Here is a 27524-nt window from a genome sequence, read left to right on the forward strand (position 1 = left end):
CATAAAAAGTCTCGTTTAAAGTTTGCCACAAGTCACCTGGGAGACACACCAAACATGTGGATGAAGGTGCTCTGGTCAGTTGAAACCAAAATTGAACTTTTTGGCCACAATGCAAAACGATATGTTTGGCGTAAAAGCAACACAGCTCATCACCCTGAACACACCATCCCCACTGTCAAACATGGTGGTGGCAGCATCATGGTTTGGGCCTGCTTTTCTTCAGCAGGGACAGGGAAGATGGTTAAAATTGACGGGAAGATGGATGCAGCCAAATACAGGAACATTTTGGAAGAAAACCTGTTGGTATCTGCACAAGACCTGAGACTGGGACGGAGATTTATCTTCCAACAGGACAATGATCCAAAACATAAAGCCAAATCTACAATGGAATGGTTCAAAAATAAACGTAACCAGTTGTTAGAATGGCCAAGTCAAAGTCCAGACCTGAATCCAATGGAGAATCTGTGGAAAGAGCTGAAGACTGCTGTTCACAAACACTCTCCATCCAACCTCACAGAGCTCGAGCTGTTTTGCAAGGAAGAATGGGCAAGAATGTCAGTCTCTCGATATGCAAAACTGATAGAAACATACCCCAAGCGACTTGCAGCTGTAATTGGAGCAAAAGGTGGCGCTACAAAGTATTAACGCAAGGGGGCCGAATAATATTGCACGCCCCACTTTTCAGTTTTTTATTTGTTAAAAAAGTTTAAATTATCCAATAAATGTTGTTCCACTTCAGGATTGTGTCCCACTGGTTGTTGATTCTTGACAAAAAAATTAAAATTTTATTTATGTTTGAAGCCTGAAATGTGGCGAAAGGTTGCAAGGTTCAAGGGGGCCGAATACTTTTGCAAGGCACTGTATATATATATATATATATATACATATATATATATATATATTTTTTTTTAATATCGCTAACCCCCAAAAATCCCAGCAATAGTTTTTTCCAATATCGTTCAGGCCTAACATACGCTTCTTCATATTTCCTCGTCTTAGCTTTTCATATCTCCAGTGCTCTTTGCTGTGTGTTGGATTCAAAAATGCTGCGTACATGCTGAAAATGGGAGCGTCACTGCATGCCACCCATTGAGTGGGTGTGAAACTACACTTTATTCTAGTACAGCAAAAAAGGTCACATGCGCCACCCCCAGCATCGCTCTGCGCCCCACTATTTGAGAAGTACTGGTATAGCCCATAATATTTTCACAAATGTGATGCTCATTTAAAAACACGCCCACTCTCAATTCCAGTTTTTATTGATCAAATGTACAATGAAAATGTGTGACAGCTTAGCGTTGGCGCGACATTCCAGTCAAACCCAGCCAAAAAAAAAACAAAAAAAATCAACGTGATCAGAACTGAACTCCACCGGAGGGCGCTGCAAAGGATTGTGGGAGTTCCCAGAGCAGTACATTAAACATCAGTAGTGGCAGTGTTGCTACACAAACTGTTAGGGTGCACAAATTGGTGCGTGTTATACCATTTACGCTATCTGATTAGCTGAGGTGTTTTAATGCGCTCCTGTAAAAGTGCCTGATTAAAAAAGCGCATCTATTACATTGTAATACATGTTTTTAAGACTAGATTTGTTCATAACATGAACTTTTTTAAAAGGGAAATGTGCAACCGTAGCTGGTAACGTTAGCTTGGAAAGATGAGTCACATGAAATGCGATCGTTTAAAAGTGCCTGTTTAAAAAATTTTGATGTATTTTTTAAAAAATTTTAAATTTGATGTTTAATTTTTTATAAAATACAAAAACACATTTTAACCAAGTGTGTTCAAACAGGCACATTAAAAAAAATACTCATAACTAAATATTTTTAATCCGGCACTTTTAAGCTAGCGCATTGAAAAAACACAGATGCCTTTTAAATCGGGCACTCCTCAGCCAAATGTGAAAACTGAGACACGCAAGACCCCGAGCAGTGTGTGCACCCCAACAGTGTGTTAGTACACACTTGGTCAAATGTTTTCAGACACTTCACCATTGAATCAGATGAAAAAGTGTCTCAAAACTTTTGAAAAAGAGTACACAATCCATTTTTTCAACGCTTTTTGGCAACATTTAGGGCACTTCAGATGCTACGTCTTTAGCACAGAGCGTTACGACGTTGCTCAAGTGCAAAATTAATGAATTTCAAAAATATTTTTTCTTGGAGCGCCATTGACAATGAAAGACGTCGAATCGGAGTTTATTGGGAGTAGACGTCCGATCCGTTCGAAGTGGGAGGGTGGCAGCGAATGAACGAACGTTCATTCGCTGCCACCCTCCCAGTTCGAAGTGGGAGGGTGGCAGCGAATGAACGAACGTTCATTCGCTGCCACCCTCCCAGTTCGAACGGATCGAACGTCTAGGGCCGTCAACGGCTGGAAATAATACTCGCGTCAGGGAACGGTGACGTGGAAGGGCGAGCCGGGGATGTGGTCGTCGCCCCACTTGACCACCAGAACGTAGTCGCCGCGCTCGCGGAGCACGTAGCTAACATTGTAGTGGAGATCACCCAGGTGCTTGATCAAGACCTCCTCGCAGGGAACCTGTGGACCGTGCACGCCCACCACCAGCATGTTTTTGCCTGCCGTGTGCACAAAAAAAAATAGATTTCAAATTTTGCTCCAAAATACTTTGAATGCTACAATTTTAAAAGATTATATCAAGTACAGTCGTACCTCAAGATACGAAATTAATTTGTTCTGGCGTGGCTTTCGTATGATGATTTTTTTCGAATACAGTGGGGCAAATAAGTATTTAGTCAACCACTAATTGTGCAAGTTCTCCCACTTGAAAATATTAGAGAGGCCTGTAATTGTCAACATGGGTAAACCTCAACCATGTGACACAGAATGAGTAAAAAAAAAAACAGAAAATCACGTTGTTTGATTTGCAAATCATGGTGGAAAATAAGTTTTTAGTCATTACCAAAAGTTCATCTTAATACTTTGTTATGTACCCTTTCTTGGCAATAACAGAGGCCAAACGTTTTCTGTAACTCTTCACAAGCTTTTCACACACTGTTGCTGGTATTTTGGCCTATTCCTCCATGCAGATCTCCTCTGGAGCAGTGTTGTTTTGGGGCTGTCGTTGGGCAACATGGACGTTCAACTCCCTCCACATATTTTCTATGGGGTTGAGATCTGGAGACCGGCTAGGCCACTCCAGGACCTTGAAACGCTTCTTACGAAGCCACTCCTTTGTTGCCGTGGCTGTGTGTTTGGGATCATTGTCATGCTGAAAGACCCAGCCACGTCTCATCTTCAATGCCCTTGCTGATGGAAGGAGATTTTCACTCAAAATCTCTCGATACATGGCCCCATTCATTCTTTCCTTTACACAGATCAGTCGTCCTGGTCCCTTTACAGAAAAACAGCCCCAAAGCATGATGTTTCCACCCCCATGCTTCACAATGGGTATGGTGCAATTCAGTATTCTTTCTCCTCCAAACACGAGAACCTGTGTTTCAACCAAAATTTCAACCAAAAACCAAACTTGCCCTCGGCGAACAAAGGGGTTTTAAAAGGTAACTATTGCACATTTTCTTTGGTAGCCGTCTACATTTTCAGGTGTCATCAATCAATATGGCATGTTGTGTGTTAGTAGCCGCTAATGCGGCTACTAAAAATAGCTAACTGACAAATGAACACTGCTTGAATTAAGCACGCACGGACACGACAGCAGCACAGAAAATGTGCAAACACAACTTGCCATAGTGATTGATGACACCTGAAAGACGCCTACCAAAGAAAACGTGCAATAGCTCCCTTTTAAACCCCTTTGTTCGCCGAGGGCAAACGGTGCAGATGGTTGCTCGGTCGGTCCCTCGGCGTTTGGACTCGGAGTCCCCGCCAAACATTGGTGACTACTGTTTCCGGGTCATTGCTAAACTGTGGGCACAGTTTAGTAAACTGTGGGTACAGATGAGAAAACTGTGGGCACAGTTTAGTAATCTGTGGGTACAGATTAGTAAACTGTGGGTACAGATTAGTAAACTGTGGGTACAGTTTAGTAAACTGTGTGCACAGTTTAGTAATCTGTGTGCACATATTAGTAAACTGTGGGTACAGATTGCTAAACTGTGGGTACAGTTTAGTAATCTGTGGGTACAGATTGCTAAACTGTGGGTACAGATTAGTAAACTGTGGGTACAGTTTACTAAACTGTGGGTACAGATTAGTAAATTGTGGGTACAGATTAGTAAACTGCGGGTACAGATTAGTAATCTGTGGGTACAGTTTAGTAATCTGTGGGTACAGATTAGTAAACTGAGGGTACAGTTTAGTAAACTGTGGGTACAGATTAGAAAACTGTAGGCACAGTTTAATAATCTGTGGGTACAGATTAGTAAACTGTGGGTACAGTTTAGTAATCTGTGGGTACAGATTAGTAAACTGTGGGTACAGATTGCTAAACTGTGGGTACAGATTAGTAAACTGTGGGTACAGTTTAGTAATCTGTGGGTACAGATTAGTAAACTGTGGGTACAGTTTACTAAACTGTGGGTACAGTTTACTAAACTGTGGGTACAGATTAGTAAATTGTGGGTACAGATTACTAAACTGTACCCACAGATTAGTAAACTGTGGGTACAGATTAGTAAACTGTGGGTACAGATTACTAAACTGTACCCACAGATTAGTAAACTGTGGGTACAGATTAGCTAGGATTTTTTATTTTTTCTATCCTGGCACCCGGGGGGCTCCGTATGAATTCTATCTCTATTATCGGTTTATTGAATATTTAATGGCTAATTACTGTCGAATGGTAACTTTACTATCGATACAGCTGTATCTCTCACCTGGAAAACCGGATATCCAGTCATATCGGTTTATCGTCCTCAAGCTTACAAAACAGCCACTTAAAAAGTTTACGATGCATTCAATGTAGTCAGGCTTGTTTGAGTACTCGCCTGCTTTACTGCAATCCACTGAGAAGCTGCTCTTTTGGCCCACGTAAGCCTTGCTGAGTCCCGCTCCCCGACTAAGCACCTTACTGGCGTCCGACATCTCTCGTGCCGCTCCCAGCGTCAGCGTGGATGACACGCTGCCGTCCGTCACGTTGACCAGAGGGGAACCTGAAAGACGAGGCCGCGTCAAACGGCCGTCTCGCCTAAAAGAGAGCCTTAGCGGAGGCGCTAACCGGTCACTTTGGCCACGAAGGGGCTGCCGGCGATATGATGCGGGCCGCCGTACTTGATGGAGACCACGTAGCTCCCAGGCGCCATGGGCGTGTAGAGCACCTTGTAGCCCTCCTCCACCTCCAGGCACTCCATCTGGACCTTGGACGGACCCTCCACCGTTACTGCCACGCGGCCCGACGACACGTTGGTGATGAAGAATTCAGACTGGACGCCTGCGAGCGATAAAACCATCACGCGCGATCTATATTGTCTACTAGATCTGTTTATTTTTTTTAACCCTGGATTTTTAAAAACATCTCTTAAAATGGTTGAAAATAACTAGACAAAGAAAGACATACTTTTCTGTGTGTGCAAAAAAATCTTGGAAATAATAAAATTCAAAAAACAAAAACAAAAAAAACCGTCTAGAAAAATATTTTTTAACGAAAGACAAATTTTCACTTGAGAAAAACTGACCTAAAAAAAATAAAAAAAGATTTTTTTTAAAACATTGAAATGCATTTTTCTCATTAAAAATATGAACCTTTTAGGTGGAATCTTTTTGTCAAATAAATAAACTGTAAAACAAGTTATTATGCATTTATGACCAAAAAAGTCTTCTGAAAAAGTTTTTTCTTTTTAAAGAATTGATTCTAGAATAACAATTTTTTACTCAGGAAAAGGTGAATAAGGTGAAATGATGACAAAGAAAATCCTACAAATAATAAAAAAAAAAAAAATAATGTTTTGACAAATTTAAAAAAAAAATTAGAGAAATATTTTTCATCAAAAGATACATTTTTCCTTGAAAAAAAAAGATTAAAAAGTGAGACGACCTTAAAAAAATGCCCTTTTTGATATCTTGAAATAAACTGCACTAGTCCACAAAAAAAAAGATATTATGCAAATTAAGACTACACATTTTCTCTCAAATCCTAAACTAGAAAAATAGTTTTGAACAAAAGGCTAATTTTTACATCAGAAAAACTGCTTTAAAAAAAATCATGCTGGTTTAAGGAAAAAAACAACAACATAATAATTATATCATTTCTAGGTGGAATCTTTTTTAAATACATAAAAAACTGCACTCATCTACAAAATAAGATATTATGCAAACAAGACTAAACAAATACATTTTCTCTCAAATCCTAGTATTAAAAAAAACAAAAAATGATTTCTTAAAACAATTTAGTAATTTTGTGAAATAGTTTAACAGAAGACAATTTTTGAATTCAGAAAAAAACTTGAAAAAAGTGAGACAACTACCCACCAAAAAAACTAAAAAATAATAAAAACAATGATTTAATCAATAAAAAATTATCTAGAAAAACATTTTTCATCAAAAGACAAATTTTTAAATAAAAAAAAAATTAAAAAGTGGGACGACTTAAAAACTGCTTTTTTGAAATGTTAAGATTTTGTAAAGACTCATTTCTACATCGGAGAAGAAAAAAATCTTGAAATGTTTTTTTAAAGAAAAAAAATCCATCATAAATCAATAAATTTCTAGGTGGAATCATTTTTAAATAAATAAACTGCACTCACCTACAAAATAAGATATTATGCAAATAAGACAAATCAAATACATTTTCTCTCAAGTCCTAGAATTTAAAAAATGATTTCTTTAAAAAAAATGCATTTAGTAAAAGCTTCAAACAAAAGACAAATATTTACTTCAGAAAAAACTTGAAAAAAGTGAGACAACCACTCAAAAAACACTTAACATTTTTTTAAAAATATGATTTTATCGAAAAAAAAATCTAGAAAAATATTTTTTAACTAAATACTAATTTTTACTTTAGAAAAACTCCCCAAAAAGGTTTTAATCTTCAAATGCTTTTTGAAGAAAATAAATTATACATTATATATTGATAACTATATAGGTGGAATCTTTTTTAATTTTTTAATATTAATAAATAACTGCACTCATCTACACAAATAAGATATTATGCAAATAAGACTAAGGAATCATTCTTCTCTGTGTATCTTGACAATGATTTAACATTTGACCAAAAACATTTTATATCCCCCAAAATACTTTTTAAACAAATGAGAAAATGAGACAAGCTTAAAAAATTTCAAATCTAGAAACTATTTTTAATTCTAGATGCAATCTATTTGCTGCTAAATTTAATTTCTAATCCAGAAAATATTCTTAATTTTAGATGCAATTTATTTGTTGCTAAATTTAAAAAAAATAAGTACAAAATGACACTCATCTAAAAAAAAAAAAAAAAGAAGAAGAAAACAGACTGGACAGCTGTTGCTGTCGATAGCAGCCAATAAGATAAATGCACTTTTTTTTCCTCAAAGATAAAGAATCTTATCTAGAATAACGTTTTGTCAAATTAAATCCAAATTCCTGAAAAACATCAGTTAAAACATTTTGACTTAAACCTGTGGTGCCTCTCTCCAGTCCAGCGCCGTATACGGAGACCTGCCCGCCTTCTCCCGCGGCGTGCTCCAGCGCCCCCACATTAACGGTGAAGGAAGCGGTACGGCCGTGAGGGCCCGCCTTGACGTCCACCGTGTGGAGTCCGCGCTCCCGGGGGACGAAGCGGATCGAGTACTTGTCTGGCGCGGGAGGCGATTCTTGTTAGCGTGGACGACTCTTACGATTCGGACGTGTTTAGGCTTACCTTTTTCCATGTGTGTGACGGTGCATTCCTCTTCAACACCAAAGGGGCCGGTGACCTTGGCCTCCGGTTTCCCCGGGGCTCCTTCCATCGATATGGTGAAGGACGTGGGCTGATTCACTTTCAGACCAGACTTTTGAAGTCCGGTGATGTTTAGGCAATGGGCATTGTTGCTGCGGAACGCCACGGGGACCAAGTAAGGGCTATCCGGGATGTGCTGGTCGTTGAATTTGACGGCGATCTCGTAGTCGCCTGCAACCAACGTTTGCATTACAAGAGTACAGGGCCGTCAGTGGGTTTGAAAATGTGTTTTTTTTTCTCTACCAGGCTCTTGCGCAACGTAAGAGACGCCGCAGGATCCGTCTTTGCGGTCGTCAAAGGAGATCTCGGCCCTGCTGGGACCCTCCACCGCCACGGACAGACCCCCGGCGCCGGCCTCTCTGGTCCAGATACTGAACTCGGCTGTGGGAACAAGGGCATTCTCTTGGAAAACCAGTCAACCAATTGAGCCAACTGAGTTATGACAATGTGGGAACCGAGGAAAAGGCAATGGAAACAGCAGGGAACGAAAAGTGGAATTTGATATGTGGCAAAATTTGATTTTGCCATGTGGCATTTTTTTTGCCATGTGGTAAAATTGATTTTGCCATGTGGCATTTTTTTTGTGATGTGGCAATATGGATTGGGTTGCGACATTTTTTTTTTTTGTATGTGGCTTTTTTTTTTTGGTATATGGCATTTTTGTAGGCCGTTGCAGATCCGTGCCATTGACGGCTATGCACGTCCAAATTTTCCATTCATGTTAAATGGCAGAAAAACGTGTAGCTGTGATTTTTTTACCATACACTTTACATTACAGCACAATGACATTCAACTGGCACCCAAGTCTGGCTATGCCATTGATGGTTATGCTGTCCAGTTGAATGTCAGTTCGCTGTAATGGTAAGTGTGTGGTCAAAAATTACTGATGCACGATAATGCATTTTTCAACCGATATCGATAACCGATAATTTCCTGCCCCTCCCACCCGATAACCTATGATGTCACGCCGATAATTCTATTCAAATATGTATGTAAAATTTTAAAGTATACAAAGATCAAATGTTACTGTGCAAAAATGTAATTTAGTGTTATTTTTTTCCACATCAAATGTGAACAAGGAGTAAATTCCAACATCTAAACAATGGTAATGACATTGTGTAATGGTAAGCTTTTGGCAACAATTACTCAGAGAGTAAACACCCATGTTGCACAAAAATGTCTTTAAAAGTAAGCCATTCCTAATATATATCACTTTACTACACTGCAAAAACACCTCCTTAAAACTAGCAGAATTGGACAAAACTGTTGATTGCGCACATTTGGAGGCTAAATCAAGTATATAATTATCGGATTGCATTATCGGTGGAATTTTATCTGGATTATCTGTGTGACGTCATAATTGCCATTATCGGCCGATAATTATCGGTGACCGATATTATCGTGCATCTCTATCAAAAATCAAAGCACCACATGTTTTTCTGCCATTTAATATGAATGGAAAATTTGACCGTTCATAGCCGCCAATGGCATAGCCTTACTTGGGTGCCAGTTGATTGTCAATGTGCTGTAATGGTAAGTGTATAGAGAAAAATCACAGCCACACATGTTTTTCTGCCATTTAAAATGAATGGAAAATTTGGACGTGGATAGCTGTCAATGGCATGGATGTGCATGCCTGCAAAAACAGCATATACTAAAAATAAATGCCACATGCTAAAAAAAGACACAGAACAAAATCCATTTTGCCATTGCCACAGACTAAAAGCATGCCATATGGCAAAACCAATTTTGCCACAGACTCAAAAAAAATGCCACATGGCAAAATCAATTTTGCCACATGGCAAAAAAAAGCCACATGGCAAAAAAAAAAAAAAAAAGCCACATGGCAAAATCAATTTTTTTCAGTTTTTGCTGTCTCTCAGAAAATGGCCACGTTTTTTGTTTTGTTTTTTTGTTGTCGTTTTTTTTAACTTTTCGGGCTTCGCTTCTTGAAACATTTTTGTGGGTCTATTCGTGATAGACAAGTCCACCAAATTTTTATTTTGCTAGCTCAAGCTGGCTGCAGAGAATGGATTTTCTCAATAATTCTAGAACAGGCTTGTCATTGTTTGGACCAATGGAAATGGCTGAAATGGGGACTTCCTGTGTCCATTTCGGTCTTGGCTTCTTGAGACTTTTTTGTGGATCTACTAATGATAAATAAGTCTACCAAATTTCATGTTGCTAGCTGAAAGTAGCTTCAGGGGCTGAATTTTCTAAAAAAAAATTCTATGACTTTTGAATGTGTGGGGACCCATGGAAATGGCAAAAATGGTAACATCCTGTTTCTTATCGGGCTTGGCTTCTTGAGACTTTTTTGTGGGACTACTTATGATAAACAAGTTTACCAACTTTCATGTTGCTGGCCAAAATTAGCTTCAGGGACTGAATTTTATTAACAATTCTAGGACAGGTTTGTCATGTTTGGACCCATAGAAATGGCTAAAATGGTATCTTCCTATTTCTCATCTTGCTTGGCTTCTTGAGACTTTTTGGCGGGTCTCCTTATGATAAACAAGTCTACCAAAATTCATGTTGCTAGCTGAAATTGGCTTCAGGGGCTAAATTTTCTAAAAAATGCTATGACCATTTTGTCATGGCGGGGACCAATGGAAATAACTGAAATGGGAACTTCCTGTGTCATTTTGGTCTTGGATTCTTGAGACTTTTTTGTGGGTCTCCTTATGATAAATAAGTCTACCAAATTTCATGTTGCTAGCTGAAAGTAGCTTTAGGGGGTGAATTTTCTAAAAAAAATCTATTACTATTTTGTCTTTGTGGGGACCCATGGAAATGGCAAAAATAGGAACATCCTGTTTCTTATCGAGCTTGGCTTCTTGAGACTTTTTTGTGGGTCTCCTTATGATAAACAAGTCCACCAACTTTTGTGTCGCTAGATAAAATTAGCTTCAAGGGCTGAATTTTATTAACAATTCTAGAACAAATTTGTAATGTTTGGACCCACGGAAATGTCTAACATGGGAACTTCCAGTGTCTTTTCGGGCTTGGCTTCTTAAGACTTTTTTTGTGGGTCTCCTTATGATAAACAAGTCTACCAAATTTCATGTTGCTAGCTGAAATTGGCTTCAGGGGCAGAATTTTCTAAAAAAAAAAAAAAAAATTCTATGACTATTTTGTCGTTGTGGGTATCCATGGAAATGGGAAAAATTGGATCAACCTGTATCTTATCGGGCTTGGGTTCTTGAGACTTTTTTTTGTGGGTCTCCTTATGATAAATTCATGTTGCTAACTGAAAGTAGCTTCAGGGGTTTATTTTCTAAAAATTCAATGACAATTTTATCGTGGTGGGGACCCATGGAAACGGCTAACATGGGAACTTCCTGTTTCTTATCGGGCTTGGCTTCTTATACTTTTTTGTGGGTGTCTTTGTGATAAACAAGTCTATCAACTTTCATGTTGCTAGCTGAAACTGGCTTCAGGGGCTGATTTTTCCCAAATAATCTTACTATTTTGTCTTTGTGGGGACCCATGGAAATGGTAAAAATGGGAACTTCCTGTTTCTTATCGGGCTTGGCTTCTTGAGACCTTTTTGTGGGTCTCCTTGTGATAAGCAAGTCTACCAACTTTCATGTTGCTAGTTGAAATTGGCTTCAGGGGATGAATTTTCTAAAAAAATCTATTACTATTTTGTCTTTGTGGGGACCCATTGAAATGGCAAAAATGGTAACATCCTGTTTCTTATCGGGCTTGGCTTCATGAGACCTTTTTGTGGGTCTCCTTATGATAAACAAGCCTACCAGATTTCATGTTGCTAGCTGAAATTAGCTTCAGGGGCTGAAGTTTATCAATTCTAGGACAGGTTTGTCAGGTTTGGACCCATGGAAATTGCTAAAATGGGATCTTCCTGTTTCTTATCGGGCTTGGCTTCTTGAGACTTTTTTGTGGGTCTCCTTGTGATAAACAAGTCTACCAAATTTCACATTGCCAGCTGAAATTAGCTTCAGGGGCTGCGTTTTCAAAAAAAATTCTATGACCATTTTTTCATGGTAGGGACCCATGGATATGGCAAAAATGGGAACCTCTCGTTTCTTTTCGTTCTTGGCTTAAAACATTTTGTGAGTCTACTCATTACATGATGCTAGGTTAAACGGGGCTGAATTTTCAAATTATCCCGAGGATGATTTAATTTTTAAAGGACCACTGTACAGTATAACAACTATTTTGAGTCAAAATGGTGAAATTCCTGTTTGAGTTTTATGTGTCCGGCATGTTCTTGCGTGCAAGCGTGTATGTACCCGGTTCTCCGACCAGCGCTCTCTCCAATCCGGGGCCTCCGGCTTTGACCTTGGCGGCGCCGCCCTCACCCAGCGGTCCCACGGTAAACTGGAAGGGACTTCCCGGCACGTGGGCGCCGCGGTACCTGACGCTCACCCTGTGCACGCCCACCTCGGTGGGCACGAACTGCACGCAGTAGGTGTCGTCGCCCGCGGCCACCAGTTGGGCGGATTGAGTTGCGCCCGACGGACACGTGACCTCGGCCGTGACGTCGCGCATGTCCAGGGCTGTCAGGATGCAAGATAAGTCTTTTTAGATATTTGACAATTAGAAACGCTGAGTATTTAACTGAGTTTATCACTAGTAGATCTCATCAGACAACATCAGGTGATAAAGTCATTATCAGACAACTTTATTTATAACTTGTGGGTGAGTGTCCAAAAATAGTGGGGAAAAAACATTGCCTGCCTGCAAAACTGCACCAGATGAAGAAGAGGCACGAAGAAGAAGATGAAAAGCAAAAGAGGGACAAGTGAGACAAAGTCAGGAAGAAGCAAATCGGCTCACTGGAAAAGAAAGGAGACCATGGACACAAGAGGAAAAAATTGAGAAGGAAAGCATAAGAGGAGACGTTGAAGGCAAGAGGAATGTCAAGGCACCTGGTATCTTGAGGCTGAGGTCGCACAGGCTGCCGACGCCCGCGACAGGCGCCGCCCTCTGTTTGCGCGTGATGCTCTCCCGGATGCGGCCCTCTCCCGTCACCTGCACCGTGAATGGACTTCCTGTCCGACACAATGACACCAAATGACTATTTTGAGCCAAATCACTCATTGCTCGTAACTGATGGCGACAGAAGTTCAAACAGATAGGATGTCTATCGCCGTCAATGGCAGTGAATGAGTCGAGAGTATATAGTTTTTATTTACTTGGAAAAAAAAAGATGAAGTAATGTAATACGGAATGGAAAAATAGTAAGAAAAAGTTAGTATTTTCCTATTCATTTTTTTTTTTTTAATACATTTATTACATATATTAAATATTTATTTTATTGCTTTCTCATAACTAAAAAAAACTTGAAAAAAAATAAATAACCCTGTTTATTATTTTAAAGATATTTCTTATATCAGAAACAAAGGTTAAAAATAGGGCAGCAGCTATCGATTATTTTAGTAGTCGATTAATCGATGAACTAGTTAGTTCGAATAATCGAGTAATCGGATAAGGAACCTAAAAAATTCAAATACCTTAGCTGAGCCTCAAACGGTATAAAAAATAAACAAATAAGAATATAGTTACAACAAAAGAACAATTGGCCAACTTGCATAGTAAAAGTCCGCTAGCTTAAATGCTACAAAATACTGTTTTTTTTTTTTTTTTTTAAATACAATGCTCTAAACAAATGGTTCAGACACATAGTCCTACAAAAATTGGCTAAATATACCTTTAAAATAAATTACGATAGCATGAACAAAAACATTAGCTCAAACAAAAACTCAGCTTATGTTGGTCTTAACAGGGAGCAAATGGATTCAGCCATGTGAATGAGGCAGACTACAGGGCAGTGTATCCACACAAATCAATAAAACTAAAGGCAAACACTTTCAAAACAAACCATTACAACGCCACTTTAATTAAACCAATACTCAAAGCAGCAAAACTTAATTTGAATATTTTTTTCTAATCGAATACTCGAGTTAATCGATTAATCGTTGCAGCACTAGTTAAAAATGATGAATATTCTTGAAAAATGCTTAACGCGCAAACCGTAAATGTCAATTTTGCATTGTTTTTTAAATTTTCATTTACAAATTATATAATTTTAAATGTCATAAAATTATATAAATGAAGTATATATATGTATTTTTTAAATCATTAAAAAAATCCTATTAAACGCTTATTCGTTTTATTAGTTTTTTAAAAATAAAAATTCAAATAGTAAATACGGTAAGCTATTTTTCAAACTACTTTATAAAATTCACCGTAACTTTCGAACGAATGTGAATCCTGCGGCTTATAGTCCAGTGCGGCTTATTTGTTGATTAATTTCGGTTAATAGGTAACACATGCCTCCTAGAATGCATTGCAGCGCTACAGATATAAATAACAATCAAAATTCATGTTCTGTACTAATTATTTATTCAGTTACTGTTCCAGTTGTTTCATTGACTACTTGTTATGGTATGTGGTAACACTTTTTTTGACAGTGACGTCATAAGACAGTCATATTTATGACATGACACTATCATGGGCATTACTGAATGCTTATGACTAGAGATGTCCCGATCGATCGGGATGATCGGGTCCGATCACGTCATTTTCAAAGTATCGGAATCGGCAAAAAAATATCAGACATGCCTTTTTTTAATATATATATATTTTTTAATTAAATCGTTTTCTAATTGTATTTAACGTTACAGACATAATATGTTACACTCATCCAGAGTTTTTAGTTTAGGCTTAAGGTAGGGTTATCAAATTTATCCCGTTAACGGCGGTAATTATTATTTTTTAAAAATTTATCACGTTAAAATATTTAACGCAATTAACGCATGCGCTGCACGACCCACTCACACATTGTCGCGTTCAATCTGTAATGGCGCCGTTTTACCTATATATAGAGCTAAAAGGCAGCGTAAAATGAGTGAAATTTGGCAGCCTTTGGAGCCTTTTTTTAATTGGCTAAAGCCTTACAATCCCTCCCCCTACGATTAGAAATATCGTGGGAAGCAATGTGGGGATGAAAGGTAGGAATTGATCCTTTTCTTAACACCCTATGTTATTTCCCAACGCAGAGAAGATATATCAATTGGTACCGCTACGCACAGTCATGGTTGCACTTCCCATCATGCATTTGGGCAGAACAGTCAAATGGCTACAGTATCATTTACTGAAAGCTCAACAAATACACTAGATGGCAATATTTAGTCACAATATACAAAGTCACATTTATCCTTTAAGAATTACAAGTCTTTCTATCTGTGGATCCCTCTCACAGAAAGAATGTTAATAATGTAAATGCCATCTTGAGGATTTATTGTCATAATAAACAAATACAGTACTTATGTACTGTATGTTGAATGTATATATTCGTCCGAGTTTTATTCATTTTTTTCTTAATGCATTGCCAAAATGTATATGGTCGGGAAAAATTATCGGGAATGATTGGAATTGAATCGGGAGCACATAAAAAAAGCAATCGGATCGGGAAATATCGGGATCGGCAGATACTCAAACTAAAACGATCGGGAGCAAAAAACATGATCGGAACAACCCTACTTATGACTGATGTCATTAAGTGTCAAATTATGTTACTAACTCCATTTATGTCCAGTTTGGATCTTTTACATCCATTCAAAAGTCAAATAATTTGCCGGATAACACTAAATGACATCTGTTATAAGCCTTCATTATTAGTCATGACAGTGTCATGTCATAGTTACGATTGTCCAATGACTGTTTTATGGTGCCACTGTCAAATTAAGTGTTACCAAATACCATAACTAGCAATTAATAAAACAACTGGAACAGTAACTGAATAAATAATCAGCACAGAACATGAAATTTGATTGTTATTTACATCTGTAGTGCTGCAATGCATGCTAGGAGGCATGTTGGACAACAACAGTGTTAACAACAGGTGGCAGAAAAGGTTGACTGTTTCCCCCAAGGGGGCAGTGATGGCCAAATGAAGCTTCTTGAAGCAATGAAGCTTTGCAGCCAATTGGTTCAAAGCTTCATGGTGGTTCATTTGGTATTATGACAGTCGTATGATGCCGCAGTCCAATAAAGCATTAGCGTTTACTATCTTTTGGTGTGAATATCCCATAATACAGTGAGGACAGCTGCGGTTTATAGTTCAGTGCGGCTTATCTATGAACAAATGCCGTTTTCATGTCATATTTGGTGGGTGGCGGCTTATAGTCAGGTGCACCTTATAGTGCGAAAATTAAGGTAATTCATATATTTCTTAAATACAAGGTTAAAAAAAGTTAATATTCTTTTTATTGAGTTGAAATGTTTTAAATACAATTCATCATTTCAGATTAATTGCGATGAAATGCACTGTATAATAATAAATTCAATTTATTTTAACTGCCTAGCCATATCATTGAAACATGAATCTATATTTACTCTAGTGCTGCAATGATTAATCGATTAACTTGAGCAGTTCAATTAGAAAAACGCTTCGAATCAAATTTGGCTGCTTCGAGGTTTAATTAGCGTGACGTTGTAATAGTTTGTTATGAAAGTGTTGCATTTAGTAGTTGTATTCATTTGGGTGGATAAACTGCCCTCTACTGGCATTAGTGAGTATGCCATAACTCATCTAAAGTGGCGGAATCCAGCTGCTCCCTGTTAAGACCAACATAAGACATGGGTTAGTTTGGGCCAAATTTTTGTTTATGCATTTGTTATTTAGTTTAGATGAATATTTAGCAGTTTTTGTGGGAATATGTGTTTCAAAGATATGTTAAGAGCTTTGTAGTTAAAAAAAAATTAAAAAATAGCAGTTTATAGCATTTAGCTAGCAGACCTTTGCTATGCAAGTTAACCAATTGTTCTTTTGGACAATGTTGTACTTAGATGCTCATGTATTTAATTTTTTTTATTCTGTTTGAGGCTAAGCTCGGGTGTTTTAATTTAGTTTTAAATACATTTTTTGCTTTTGTGAAATCAAAGTGCAATTTTGTATAGTTTGAAGAAACACTCAGGAATTTTATTTTGAAAAGCGCAATCTTAGCAAACCAAAATAAATGTTCTTGCAGGCATAAACACTTGTCTCCCTTGTTTTAAATCTCCTAAAATTTATTCTCCAACACATTAAATGTTCGTAATCCGGTTACTCGATTATTCAAACTAACTAATCGATAGATTAATCAATTACCTAAATAATTGATAGCTGCAGCCTTAATGAACTCTTAATAAGACAATGCGCTAATGCGCAGTTACTGGACTTAATTCTGAGTTTAATATGTGAGTTAACTCTGAGTTAACTAATTCAGGCGTTAAAAAAAAAAAAAAACAATATTCCCTGATTTCTGTCATTTAAGCAGTACATAACATGTCTCACAGATACGAACTGATTAGCTGAATAATCACAAAAATAATCGTGGATCAGTCGACTTAACAAATTTCCAGCTGCACTACTCGGTACCTGTGATGTGCTTTTCCGAGAATCGAATAGAGACGATGTAATTTCCGGGCTCGGTGGGACAGTACGCGACGCGGCAGGTCCCGTCCTCCACGTCCTCCGTTTGGATGTCCACCTTACTGGGACCTTCCACAGCCAGCGCCAGCCCGCCGTAACCTGAGCGCCGAACGGAGACGTCTATTAAACGCCCGAGGCTTGCGCGACGGAATGGGAACGCGACTTACCGGCCTCGCGCGTATCCACCACGAAGCTGGCTTCGGAAAAAGTGGTCCCCCGCACCAAGCCGTCACCGTGCGCCCTGACGCGGGTGGCGTCGCCGATCTCGGACTGGATGATGGTGATGGCGATGGGGCTGTTGGCCACGTGGCGTTCGTTCTTGGTGATGCTGACCCAGTGCTCGCCGACCTCGCGGGGGATGAAGGAGACGCCCACGTGGTTGTTGGACATCCTCTTGAGTAGGCAGGGCTCCTCGCGGCCGGACGGCGCCGCGATGCTGGCGTGCAGGAGACTCAGGTCCGTCTCGTTGATGTTCAGGAAGAAGTCGGCCGCCGAGCCCAGTTTCACCTGAGAACGACGTTGTTTGTCCTCTGCGGCAGACACACATCAGTGTTCATCTCCATGTTAGCGTAAGCGGGTCATTTATTCTTCAGTATTTCCTCTAGCTAGCTGCTGCTCCTCCTTTAAATTTCCTTTTTATTTACCGTTTATTTTTCAGAAATCAGGAAATATTGACTGTATTTTTCTTTTTTTTTTATAACAAATATTATACATTTACTTTTTAGTTTAAAAATGTAATGAAATCTAACCTAAAATTGGACACCTAAGACATGTTGTGAATGGCTCTCTTCAGACATACAAAAAAATATGGCATAAAGCAAAAAGTAGGGGTGCACGATAACCATTTTTTGAAACCGATACCGATATCGATAACTTCCTGCTCCTCAAAGCTGATACCGATATCGATAACCGATAATAAATATATATTTTTTTAAATGTTTAACCTGACTTTTTGAGCACCTGGAGGTTTTAAAAAAAAACAAAAAAAAATAGTGGTGGATTCAACATAGATTTGCCTTTGATCTCACCAGATTTTTCATAATGACATGAACAAAACAATGTTTCATTTCTGCACTGCCCGACAGCCAGCTAAAAAAAATTCTCGCTTTTATGGGAAGACACTCGTCTTAATATTGTGAAAGTACAATAGAAAAATACACATATTCAACACTCAATATACAACAAACTGCACAATACACTTATATACAGTACACAACTATTATACGTATAGCATAGCACACTAGCTTGAGCTACTAAAGCATTGGCTGGCTACTATAACACAAAGACTTATTAAGTTCTGTACATATGACCCTTCACCACAGAAGTAAACATATGTTGCACATCCACATGTTATAGAAAATATAAAATACTTAGACATATTTCCGAGGCGGAAACGTAACAAAAAGCATTTACGATTGTCAACGCTACCGCTAGACACCGCAATGTGTATGTGAATGAGCTTGTAATGTGAACCAAACTATTGTAACAAAAAATAGATGCAGCAAATTATTCTGACCAGCAGGTGGGAGCAATGCCCCGCATATGGTCAACTGCTTTCCCATACTAGTGTGTAAACTGTAAAGCCAGCACAGTACACATTATCGGGTCCTATTAATAATGTTATTGGATTTATCGGGATGACGTCATAATTCCTATTATTGGACCGATAATTATCGGACCAATAATTATGGTGCACCAGTAGCAAAAAGGTACAAGAGGAAAGACTGAATCTCATGAGTGAGGTACAGACCAGTGATCCTCGCGGTGAAGGGGCTGCCGGCGATGTGCTTGTCATTGTACTTGACCAGGATGTTGTAATCTCCCGGCAGTGTGGGGAGGTAGCTGACGCTACACGTGCCGTCCTTGTTGTCCACGCAGCTGATCTCCGCTTTGGATGGACCCTCGATGGCTAAGTCCAGGCCACCTGGAAAAAGGCCGCGTAGCATACGCTCACTCATGAGAGCAAACGGTACAAACAGATATAAAAATGGTTCTAGTGCTCTGCCTTGTGGGATGCCAGCTCCAAAATCAATGTCAAAGGTGTCAAACTCAAGGCTTTACGGGCCAGATATGCCATATCGTGTTTCACACCTGTACCATTTGTAGCATCATCTTACCTTCAACCGCGTCCTCCGTGTTGACAGTGAAGGCCGCCGTCTTGTTGGCTACGCCGTAGCTGAGACCCGCACCGTAAGCCGTCACGCTGGGGCTAGCGGAGCGGTTCACGTAGAACTGGAGAGGCGACTCTGCAGTGATGACGCACCCATTTTTTAAAGATCTTGCTTATCTTTCCGGAGCCGCCGAGGGTAGGAATATTCAGTCTGTTTACCAGGAATGTGTGCCCCGTTGTATTTAATGTGCATCTCGTGCAGGCCAGCCTCAGTTGGGGAGTACTGGACTGTCACCGTCCCGTCCAGGTTGTCCGTGATCAGCGGTTGAGCAGACTTCCCTGAAGGCATCAGAACGTCGCCTGAAAGAGGTTTACATAGAGATTTACATATGAAACCATCAAAAATAAGCAGTAAGAATGTATAATATATTGTTTGACCGATACCAATTGTGGCACACTGCCCCCTCATTCTAATTAGTTTTAGTACAGCAACGATTAATCGATTAACTGGAGTATTCGATTAGAAAAAAAGAGTCGAATTAAAATTTGTTGCTTGTAGTATTCGTTTGATTAAAGTGGTGTTGTAATGGTTTATTTTGAAAGTGTTTGGCTTTGGTTTTATTGATTTGGGTGGCTACACTGCCCTCTGGTCTGCCTTATTTCACATGGCTAAATCCAGCTGCTCCCTGTTAAGACCAACATAAGCGAAGTTTTTCATTGAGCTAATGTTTTTTAATGCATTCATAATTTAGTTTATAGGTATATTTAGCTGTTTTTTGTGGGAATATGTGTCTGAACCATTTGTTAAGAGCATTGTGTACAAAAAAAAAAAAAAACATTAGCATTTTATAGCATTTAAGATAGTGGACTTTTGCTTTTTAAATTAGCCAATTGTTCTTTTGTTTTACATACAGTGCCCTCTATAATTATTGGCACCCCTGGTTAAGATGTGTTTTTTAGCTTCTAATATTTTTTTATTCAAATAATATGGGACCTTAATGGAAAAAAAAGAGAAATATCCAACCTTCAATACAAGTGCATTTATTCAGTGGGGAAAAAATCCCACATAAAGAAATAATTATTTGACATCAAATAATGTGTGTCACAATTATTAGCACCCCTGGTGTTAATACTTTGTACAACCCCCTTTTGCCAACAAAACAAGGTCTGGGGACTGAGATGGCCATGGAAGGAGCTTGATTTTGTGTCTGGTGAACCATTTCTGTGTAGATTTGGCCATATGTTTAGGGTCATTGTCTTGCTGAAAGACCCAGTGAAGACCCATCTTCAGCTTTCGGGCAGAGGGCAACAGATTTTGATTTCAAATGTCCTGGTATTTCAAAGCATTCATGATGCCATGCACCCTAACAAGGTTCCCAGGGCCTTTGGAAGCGAAATAGCCCCACAGCATCACTGACCCACCCCCATACTTCACAGTGGGTATGAGGTGCTTTTCAGCATGCGCATCTTTCGTGGCACACCAGACCCACTTAGAGTGTTTGTTGCCAAAAGGCTCAATCTTGGTCTTATCTGACCAAAGCACACAGTCCCAGGCCACATAGTCATTTATTTTTTTATTTTTTTTTTACACCATTTGATGCTCAGCTCAGGTATTTTAATGTTTCACGTTCCCTATCCGATTACTCGATTATTCGAACTAACTAGTTCATCGATTAATCGACTATTAAAATAATCGAAAGCTGCAGCCCTAATTAGTTTTGTCTTGTGCGTGGTCACTGACAATCAGTGTTGGAACTAATGCCCTTACATTTGTTATGTTAGATACATAATTAGCAGGAAAACAGAGCAAATTTTTGAATTACTGTAATTTTCGCACTATTAGGCACACATGACATAAGCTGCCACCCACCAAATGTGACACGAAAACGGCATTTGTTCATAGATGAGCCGCACTGGACTATAAGCCACAGCTGTCCTCACTGTATTACGAGATATTTACACCAAAAGATATTAAGCGGTAACACTTCATTAGACAGCGGCATAATACAACGGTCAGAAGACCAAATGAACCACCATGAAACTTTGAGCCAGTTGACTGCAAAGCTTCATTGCTTCAAGAAGCTTCATTTGGCCATCCTTGCTCCCTTGGGGGAGACAAATCAACCTTTTCTGCCACCTGCTGTCAACGCTGTTGTTGTACAACATGCCTCCTAGCATGCATTGCAGCGCAACAGATGTAAATAAATCAAATTTCATGTTCTGTGCTAATTATTTTTTCGGTTACTGTTCCAGTTGTTTCATTAATTGCTAATTATGGTATTTGGCAACACTTTATTTCACGCGCCATAAGACTGTCATTAAACTATCATAATTATGATATGACACTATCATGAGCATTAATGAATGCTTATAACATGTCCTTTAGTGGTATTCGCCAAATTATCTCACTTTTCAATGGATGTAAAAGATCCAAGCTGGACATAAATGGAGATAGTAACATAATTTTCCCAGATGACACGAAATGACATCAGCATTCAGTAACGATTTATGCATTAAGACCTGTAGTATGAACCTAGCCTTAGTGTTATAAATTATTTGGCTTTTAAATGGATGTAAAAGATCCAAACTCGACATAAATGGAGTTAGTAACCTAATTTCCCGGATGACACTTAATGACATCAGTCATAAGCATTCAGTTTTGCCCATGATAGTGTTGTATCATAATAATGACGGTCTTATGACTGTCTTATGACGCCGCTGTCAAATAAAGTGTTACCAAATACCATAACAAGCAATTAATGAAACAAGCGGAACAGCAACTGAATAATTAGCACAGACCATTAATTTTGATTGTTATTTACATCTGTAGTGCTGCAATGCATGCTAGGAGGCACAAATCAACAAATAAACTGCACTGGACTTTAAGTCACAGGATTCAAAATGAAGGAAAAAAGTAGTGGCTTATAGTCCGAAAATTACGGTAACTAAACCCACCTGGGCACCACGAACTGTGTATTAAAAAAAAAAAAAAAGTTGTCCAAGAGCATAAGATGACGTTCTATATGCCGCTTCAGAGGGATCAAAGAGGCGCGGGTAGGAATGCTAGTCCAAATATTATTTTTTGAAATTCATTTTCGTGGTAAATACGTGCACGCGTATCACGCACCTGTGACTTGCCCCCTCTTGAAGGAAAACGGTATGAGCATGTGGAAGGGTCTGAAGCCGCTACCGTTGACGCTGGCGCTGTAGTCTTCAGATGTGGACTGAGGGGGAGGGATCAAAGTGTGTCACAAAACAAACGTAACAATCTGATTGGCTGGAGTATGAGCGGGCTTACCCAGACTTGAAAGCCGACTCCTGGTGGTGCAGTCTGTTCGTGGATTGACGCTTGTTGTTCTTGCAGGATCTGTGTCTCGTTGCTCACCTGATGACAACGTACAATGGTTTAAAAAGGACAATCATTCAGTTTAAATAGATTGGGCGTCTATGACTCCTAATGAGAGCTGCCATCGGGGGGGGGGGGATTAGAGTAGCCAAAAATTTGACGCAAGTAAAAGTAATCATTCAAAAAGTTGATTAAAGTACAAATCAAAATGTATTTTATGAAAAGACTAATGAATAATCTAACTTTTTAAACAATGGTGTATTTTTTTTCGCAGCACGTCATCTACAGTGTATCACAAAAGTGAGTACACCCCTCGCATTTCGCATTTTCAACGGCGCCACCGCCCCTTTCCCTCCTCTCCTCTCCCGCTCTGCTCTCTCCGTGTCTCTCAAACAACTTGCACTTCAGTCTACCAAATTGTAGTAAGGCGACCCTTCAGATCCTCAGTAACGGTAACAAAAATGGGAAAAACAAAGAAAAATCTTTGTTGCAAAGATTGGAAAAGTCATAAATTAGATTACTCATGACTAGAGCTGAAACGAATACTTGAGTAACTCGAGTTTAAAAACTGATCCGAGTAATTTTATTCACCTAGAGGAATCGTTTAATTTTGCCAACTCTAAGCATCACGTTTTGCCCGGACTACTTTTAATGCGGGACAATGCGCTGACGTCACGTGGGTAGAGGAAGAAGCAATAAATTTTTTAAAAAAAACTTACTGCAGCCGACAGCCGCTACAAACTACGCCGACGTTGCTAAAAACTAGCCCGCATGATGCTAGTGTGGTAACAGGTAGTGTCCGATGCGTCTCATAGATATCGCATGCATTTAGATGCGGAATGACACTCTGCTGCGTCTGGGCAGAGTTAGTAAACAGCCGCCATCTTTAAGCAGTCGACTTCTCAGCGCTAATAAATATAACGTTACTGTCACTCGCTCACGAAATGTTAGCCCTTCGGAGGGCTAGGTTTCTATTGATTATGACCACTGTCGATGCGTGGCTAACATGACCGACTTACTGGCTTTATTTAATCTGTAAAAACACAGCGCTGTAGAGTGATGAGGGTGTAAAATTAAAACATAATATAGCTAACTGTCAGTTTTAGCTCAGTATTCATTGCTGAATAAAACACCAAGTACCACTAGTCCCTAATGTGCTCCAATACAGCAGGTATCATACATTTATTTTGAACACTGCAAAAACTCAAAATCCTATCAGTACTTACAGTTTAGACTAACTTAAAACTTAACTAGAACTTCAAAATAGCTTGAGATAAATGGAAATTCAATTGAAACGTGGGAAAACACGTAGCTTTCAAGTGATGTGTGTTATCAAGCGTAATTACAACTTGTTGTTGATTCTTGACAAAAAAATTAAATTTCATATCTTTATGTTTGAAGCCTGAAATGTGGCGAAAGGTTGCAAGATTCAAGGGGGCCGAATACTTTTGCAAGGCATTGTATATATATACATATATATACATTTTATAAGATCTAGAAATTCTCTGAGTGAAAGCAGTTTGTTTTTTTCTAGTCACATCTGAGATGCAATTGTTGGCTGTTTTCAACAATGTACATTGAAAATAAAGAAATTGATTGAGGTTTTATCCGATTACTCGATTAATTGATAGAATTTTCAGTCGATTACTCGATTACTAAAATATTCGATAGCTGCAGCCCTACTCACGACCGAAAAAAATAACGCAGTTATACTCTGACGCTGTTATGAACAACACTGGTCATTGAAAGAACATCCATTTTCCCCTCCCGGTCAAAATGGATTGGAAGTATAGTGCCGTCAATGGCAGCCAATGACTGCGCTATATAAAGCGTAAAAGCCTCTCTTCGTACCGTAACCTTGAAGGGACTTCCGGGAATGTTCTCGCCCCCGAAACGGACGAAAACCACGTAATCGCCAGGCTCCGGGAGGGTGCAGAAAACGTCGAAGGTTCCGTCGTCGTTGTCGGTCACCTCGGCGTCCACCTCGCTGCCGTTGGGCTGCACCACCACGCAGTTCACCTTGCCTTTGCCCGCACTCTTGGCGTTAACCGGGAGGAACAGCTCCTGGTCAGGGCCCCCTCCGGCACCAACTTTGGGCCCTGAAATCCGAGTCGGATTTTAACAAATACTCCGACCAAGGAAGATATCACGACGGTGGGTCCTCGCACCAGTTGTCATGCACTTGCTAGCGTCTCCCGTCGCCGTGGCCTGGACTCGGTAAGGCGAGTCCAGGATGTCGTCGCCACCGTACTTGATGACGATAGTGTAGCGGCCGGCGCGGTCGGGTATGTAAGACACCTTGTACGTGTCGTCGCCGTTGTCCTGGATGGTGGGCAGCTTGGGTTTGCCGTCCTGGTCCTGAAGCCACAAGATTTGGATGCTGATTATTTAAGAAAAATTCAAAATCAAATCATTTTTAAGACGTTTACTTTTCATGATTTTTAGATAAAACAGGAAAAAGTAAATATGATGATTTTTTTAATTTGTACTTTTTTCAAGCTTAATAAATATTTACCGGTAGGTCAATATTCACTTATCAACCTATCAAAAAAAAGTTCTAATCATTATTTTAATCAAAAAGAAAAAGAAATGATCATATCCAACTAATTTTTAAATGTGAAATGTTTTAATAATTATAGTTTAATTGAAATAAAATAAAATGAAAATAAAATATAAAATAAAATAAAATTAATAACACAATATATCATAAAAAATTAATAAATCTATAAAAAATACATGAATAAAACAATATATACATAATAATAATTTAATGAAAAAAATTCATAAATAAAAATACAATGAATTACAATAAATTATATTACAAGTAACAATTAGGGAAAAAAAGTTATTCATAAATTCAGAAAATAAATATAATAATAATAAATATTATAATAATAAAAAAAATCATTAAGGAAACAGTACATTTTTAAAAGTATTTTTTTAAATATTTTTAACATCTTTTAATAAAAGGAAAAACTAAACATGACCTTTTTGTTTTTCAATTTCATCAAAAAATATATGAAGTCAATATTTTCTTTTATCTATTAAAAAAAGGTCAAATTATTTTTAACGAAAATAAAAAATAGTGAATTTGATCATTTTTAACAAATTTTTAAAATTCAAAATATTTGCACTACAAAAGGAAAAACAAATATTTATTTTTTAGTTGTTCTGAAATTTAAAAACTATGTATTTTTTTTAAACTCATTTTTTGCATTTATTGAATATGTAAACATTTACTTTACTGGAATATATGTAAATTTCTGAAAGAAAAAAATTAATGTGATATAAATAGGATAAAATATAAGTATAATCTTCAACTTATTTTTTTCATTATGAATATAGATCTATCATTTGTTTATTTTTGAAGTTTTAAAATGTTAATTGGGGGGAAAAATGAAATTTAACCTTTTTAAATCAAGTATAACATATTCTTATTTTTTTTTAAAAGCAAAAAAATATAAAAGAATACAGTAATTATTCCACCATTTTTGCAAAACATATGAACTTTTTCATCAATTAAAAAATATATATATTTATATGATTAGCCAACAACAACAAAAAGCACACTAGTAGAAGTTCTTTTAAATTGAAACTAAAGGGGTTAAAGCAGGTAGTGAGCTACTGACTGTGATGAGCACGCTCAGTTGTCCCTGTCCCGCTTGCTTTGCATCAATGTTGAATTCCACGGGGAAGCTAGCCAGAACCTCTCTGGTCAGTCCAGGTCCGCTTGCTCGTACTTTACTGGCATCGTGAGTAGGGAGTACCCGAACGTGGAACGGGCTAAAAGGGGGAAAAACACAAACGAAAACCACAGTCACTCAATTAATCTTCAAATCCTAATGGATTATGCAAGACAACTATTGTGATATGTGATTAATTGTTTGGAACAGTAATGTCAAACTAGCAGCCAGCCGCATCATTTTGTATGGCCTGGCAAAAGTAAATCATGTGCCTCAACATGTTTTTCGCTAAAATTAAAATTATGTCAAATCTCCGTCGTCCAGGAATCTTAACAATATTAAGAAAAATGTAATGCATTTGAAATATTGTATGCTTAATTAAAATATATATATGATCATTCTTAAAAAATAAGAAAACAATGTATATTTTCAATTTCATTTCAAATGATCAATTAAATAAGAAAAAATATTGAGGTTTTCCCGTTAAAAAAACTATATATATATTTTTTTTTAAATGAATAATTAAAACAAGTTTCACCATTTCTTCATTTAAATGAAAAAAATACTTTTTCCCTTTTTTAATTTAAAAGCATTCAGAAACTCAAATAATTTTATAGAAATATTAAAAAACTAGAGAGCGCAATTTCTGGAGAAATTAAGATGGGGCTTGGTTGTGGTATACATCTATTATTTCGGGGACACATCCTGTTGCATGGCTGTCAATGGCATTGACTTACTTTGGCACCAGTTGAATGTCAATGGGCTGTAAAGGTAAGTTTTTGGTCAAAAATCACAACTACACACGTTTTTCTGCCATTGAAAATGAATGGAAAATTTAGACGTACAGTACATGGCCGTCAATGGCATTGACGTGCATGGCTGTATATGGCATCGACTTACTTTGGCACAACTTCAATGTCAATGGGCTTCAATGGTAAGTTTTTGGTCAAAAATCACAACTACACACGTTTTTCTGCCATTGAAAATGAATAGAAAATTTAGACGTACATGGCTGTATATGGCATCGACTTACTTTGGCACCACTTCAATGTCAATGTGCTGTAAAGGTGAGTTTTTGGTCAAAAATCACAAATACACACGTTTTT

General features: G+C 38.2%; 1 protein-coding gene across 1 annotated transcript in view; it reads right to left on the reverse strand.

Moving 5' to 3' along the window:
* Positions 1-1243: 1243 nt before the first annotated feature.
* The window catches only part of flnbl (filamin B, like), an 81365-nt gene continuing 55084 nt past the window's right edge, over positions 1244-27524 (reverse strand). Inside the window, exons 30-47 of the mRNA XM_057845229.1 lie at positions 26365-26518; positions 24904-25093; positions 24587-24834; positions 22688-22774; positions 22517-22613; positions 19609-19749; positions 19397-19525; positions 19030-19203; positions 17447-17809; positions 17226-17378; positions 12730-12852; positions 12091-12357; positions 8078-8215; positions 7757-8005; positions 7515-7691; positions 5138-5350; positions 4908-5072; positions 1244-2579 (exon numbers count right to left, since the gene is read on the reverse strand). Coding sequence (XP_057701212.1) covers positions 2392-2579; positions 4908-5072; positions 5138-5350; positions 7515-7691; positions 7757-8005; positions 8078-8215; positions 12091-12357; positions 12730-12852; positions 17226-17378; positions 17447-17809; positions 19030-19203; positions 19397-19525; positions 19609-19749; positions 22517-22613; positions 22688-22774; positions 24587-24834; positions 24904-25093; positions 26365-26518 — 3256 coding nt within the window. The 3' untranslated portion in view covers positions 1244-2391. The remainder of the gene's footprint in view (positions 2580-4907; positions 5073-5137; positions 5351-7514; positions 7692-7756; positions 8006-8077; positions 8216-12090; positions 12358-12729; positions 12853-17225; positions 17379-17446; positions 17810-19029; positions 19204-19396; positions 19526-19608; positions 19750-22516; positions 22614-22687; positions 22775-24586; positions 24835-24903; positions 25094-26364; positions 26519-27524) is intronic.

Source organism: Corythoichthys intestinalis, chromosome 9, assembly GCF_030265065.1.
Source record: "Corythoichthys intestinalis isolate RoL2023-P3 chromosome 9, ASM3026506v1, whole genome shotgun sequence".
Classification (NCBI taxonomy): domain Eukaryota; kingdom Metazoa; phylum Chordata; class Actinopteri; order Syngnathiformes; family Syngnathidae; genus Corythoichthys; species Corythoichthys intestinalis.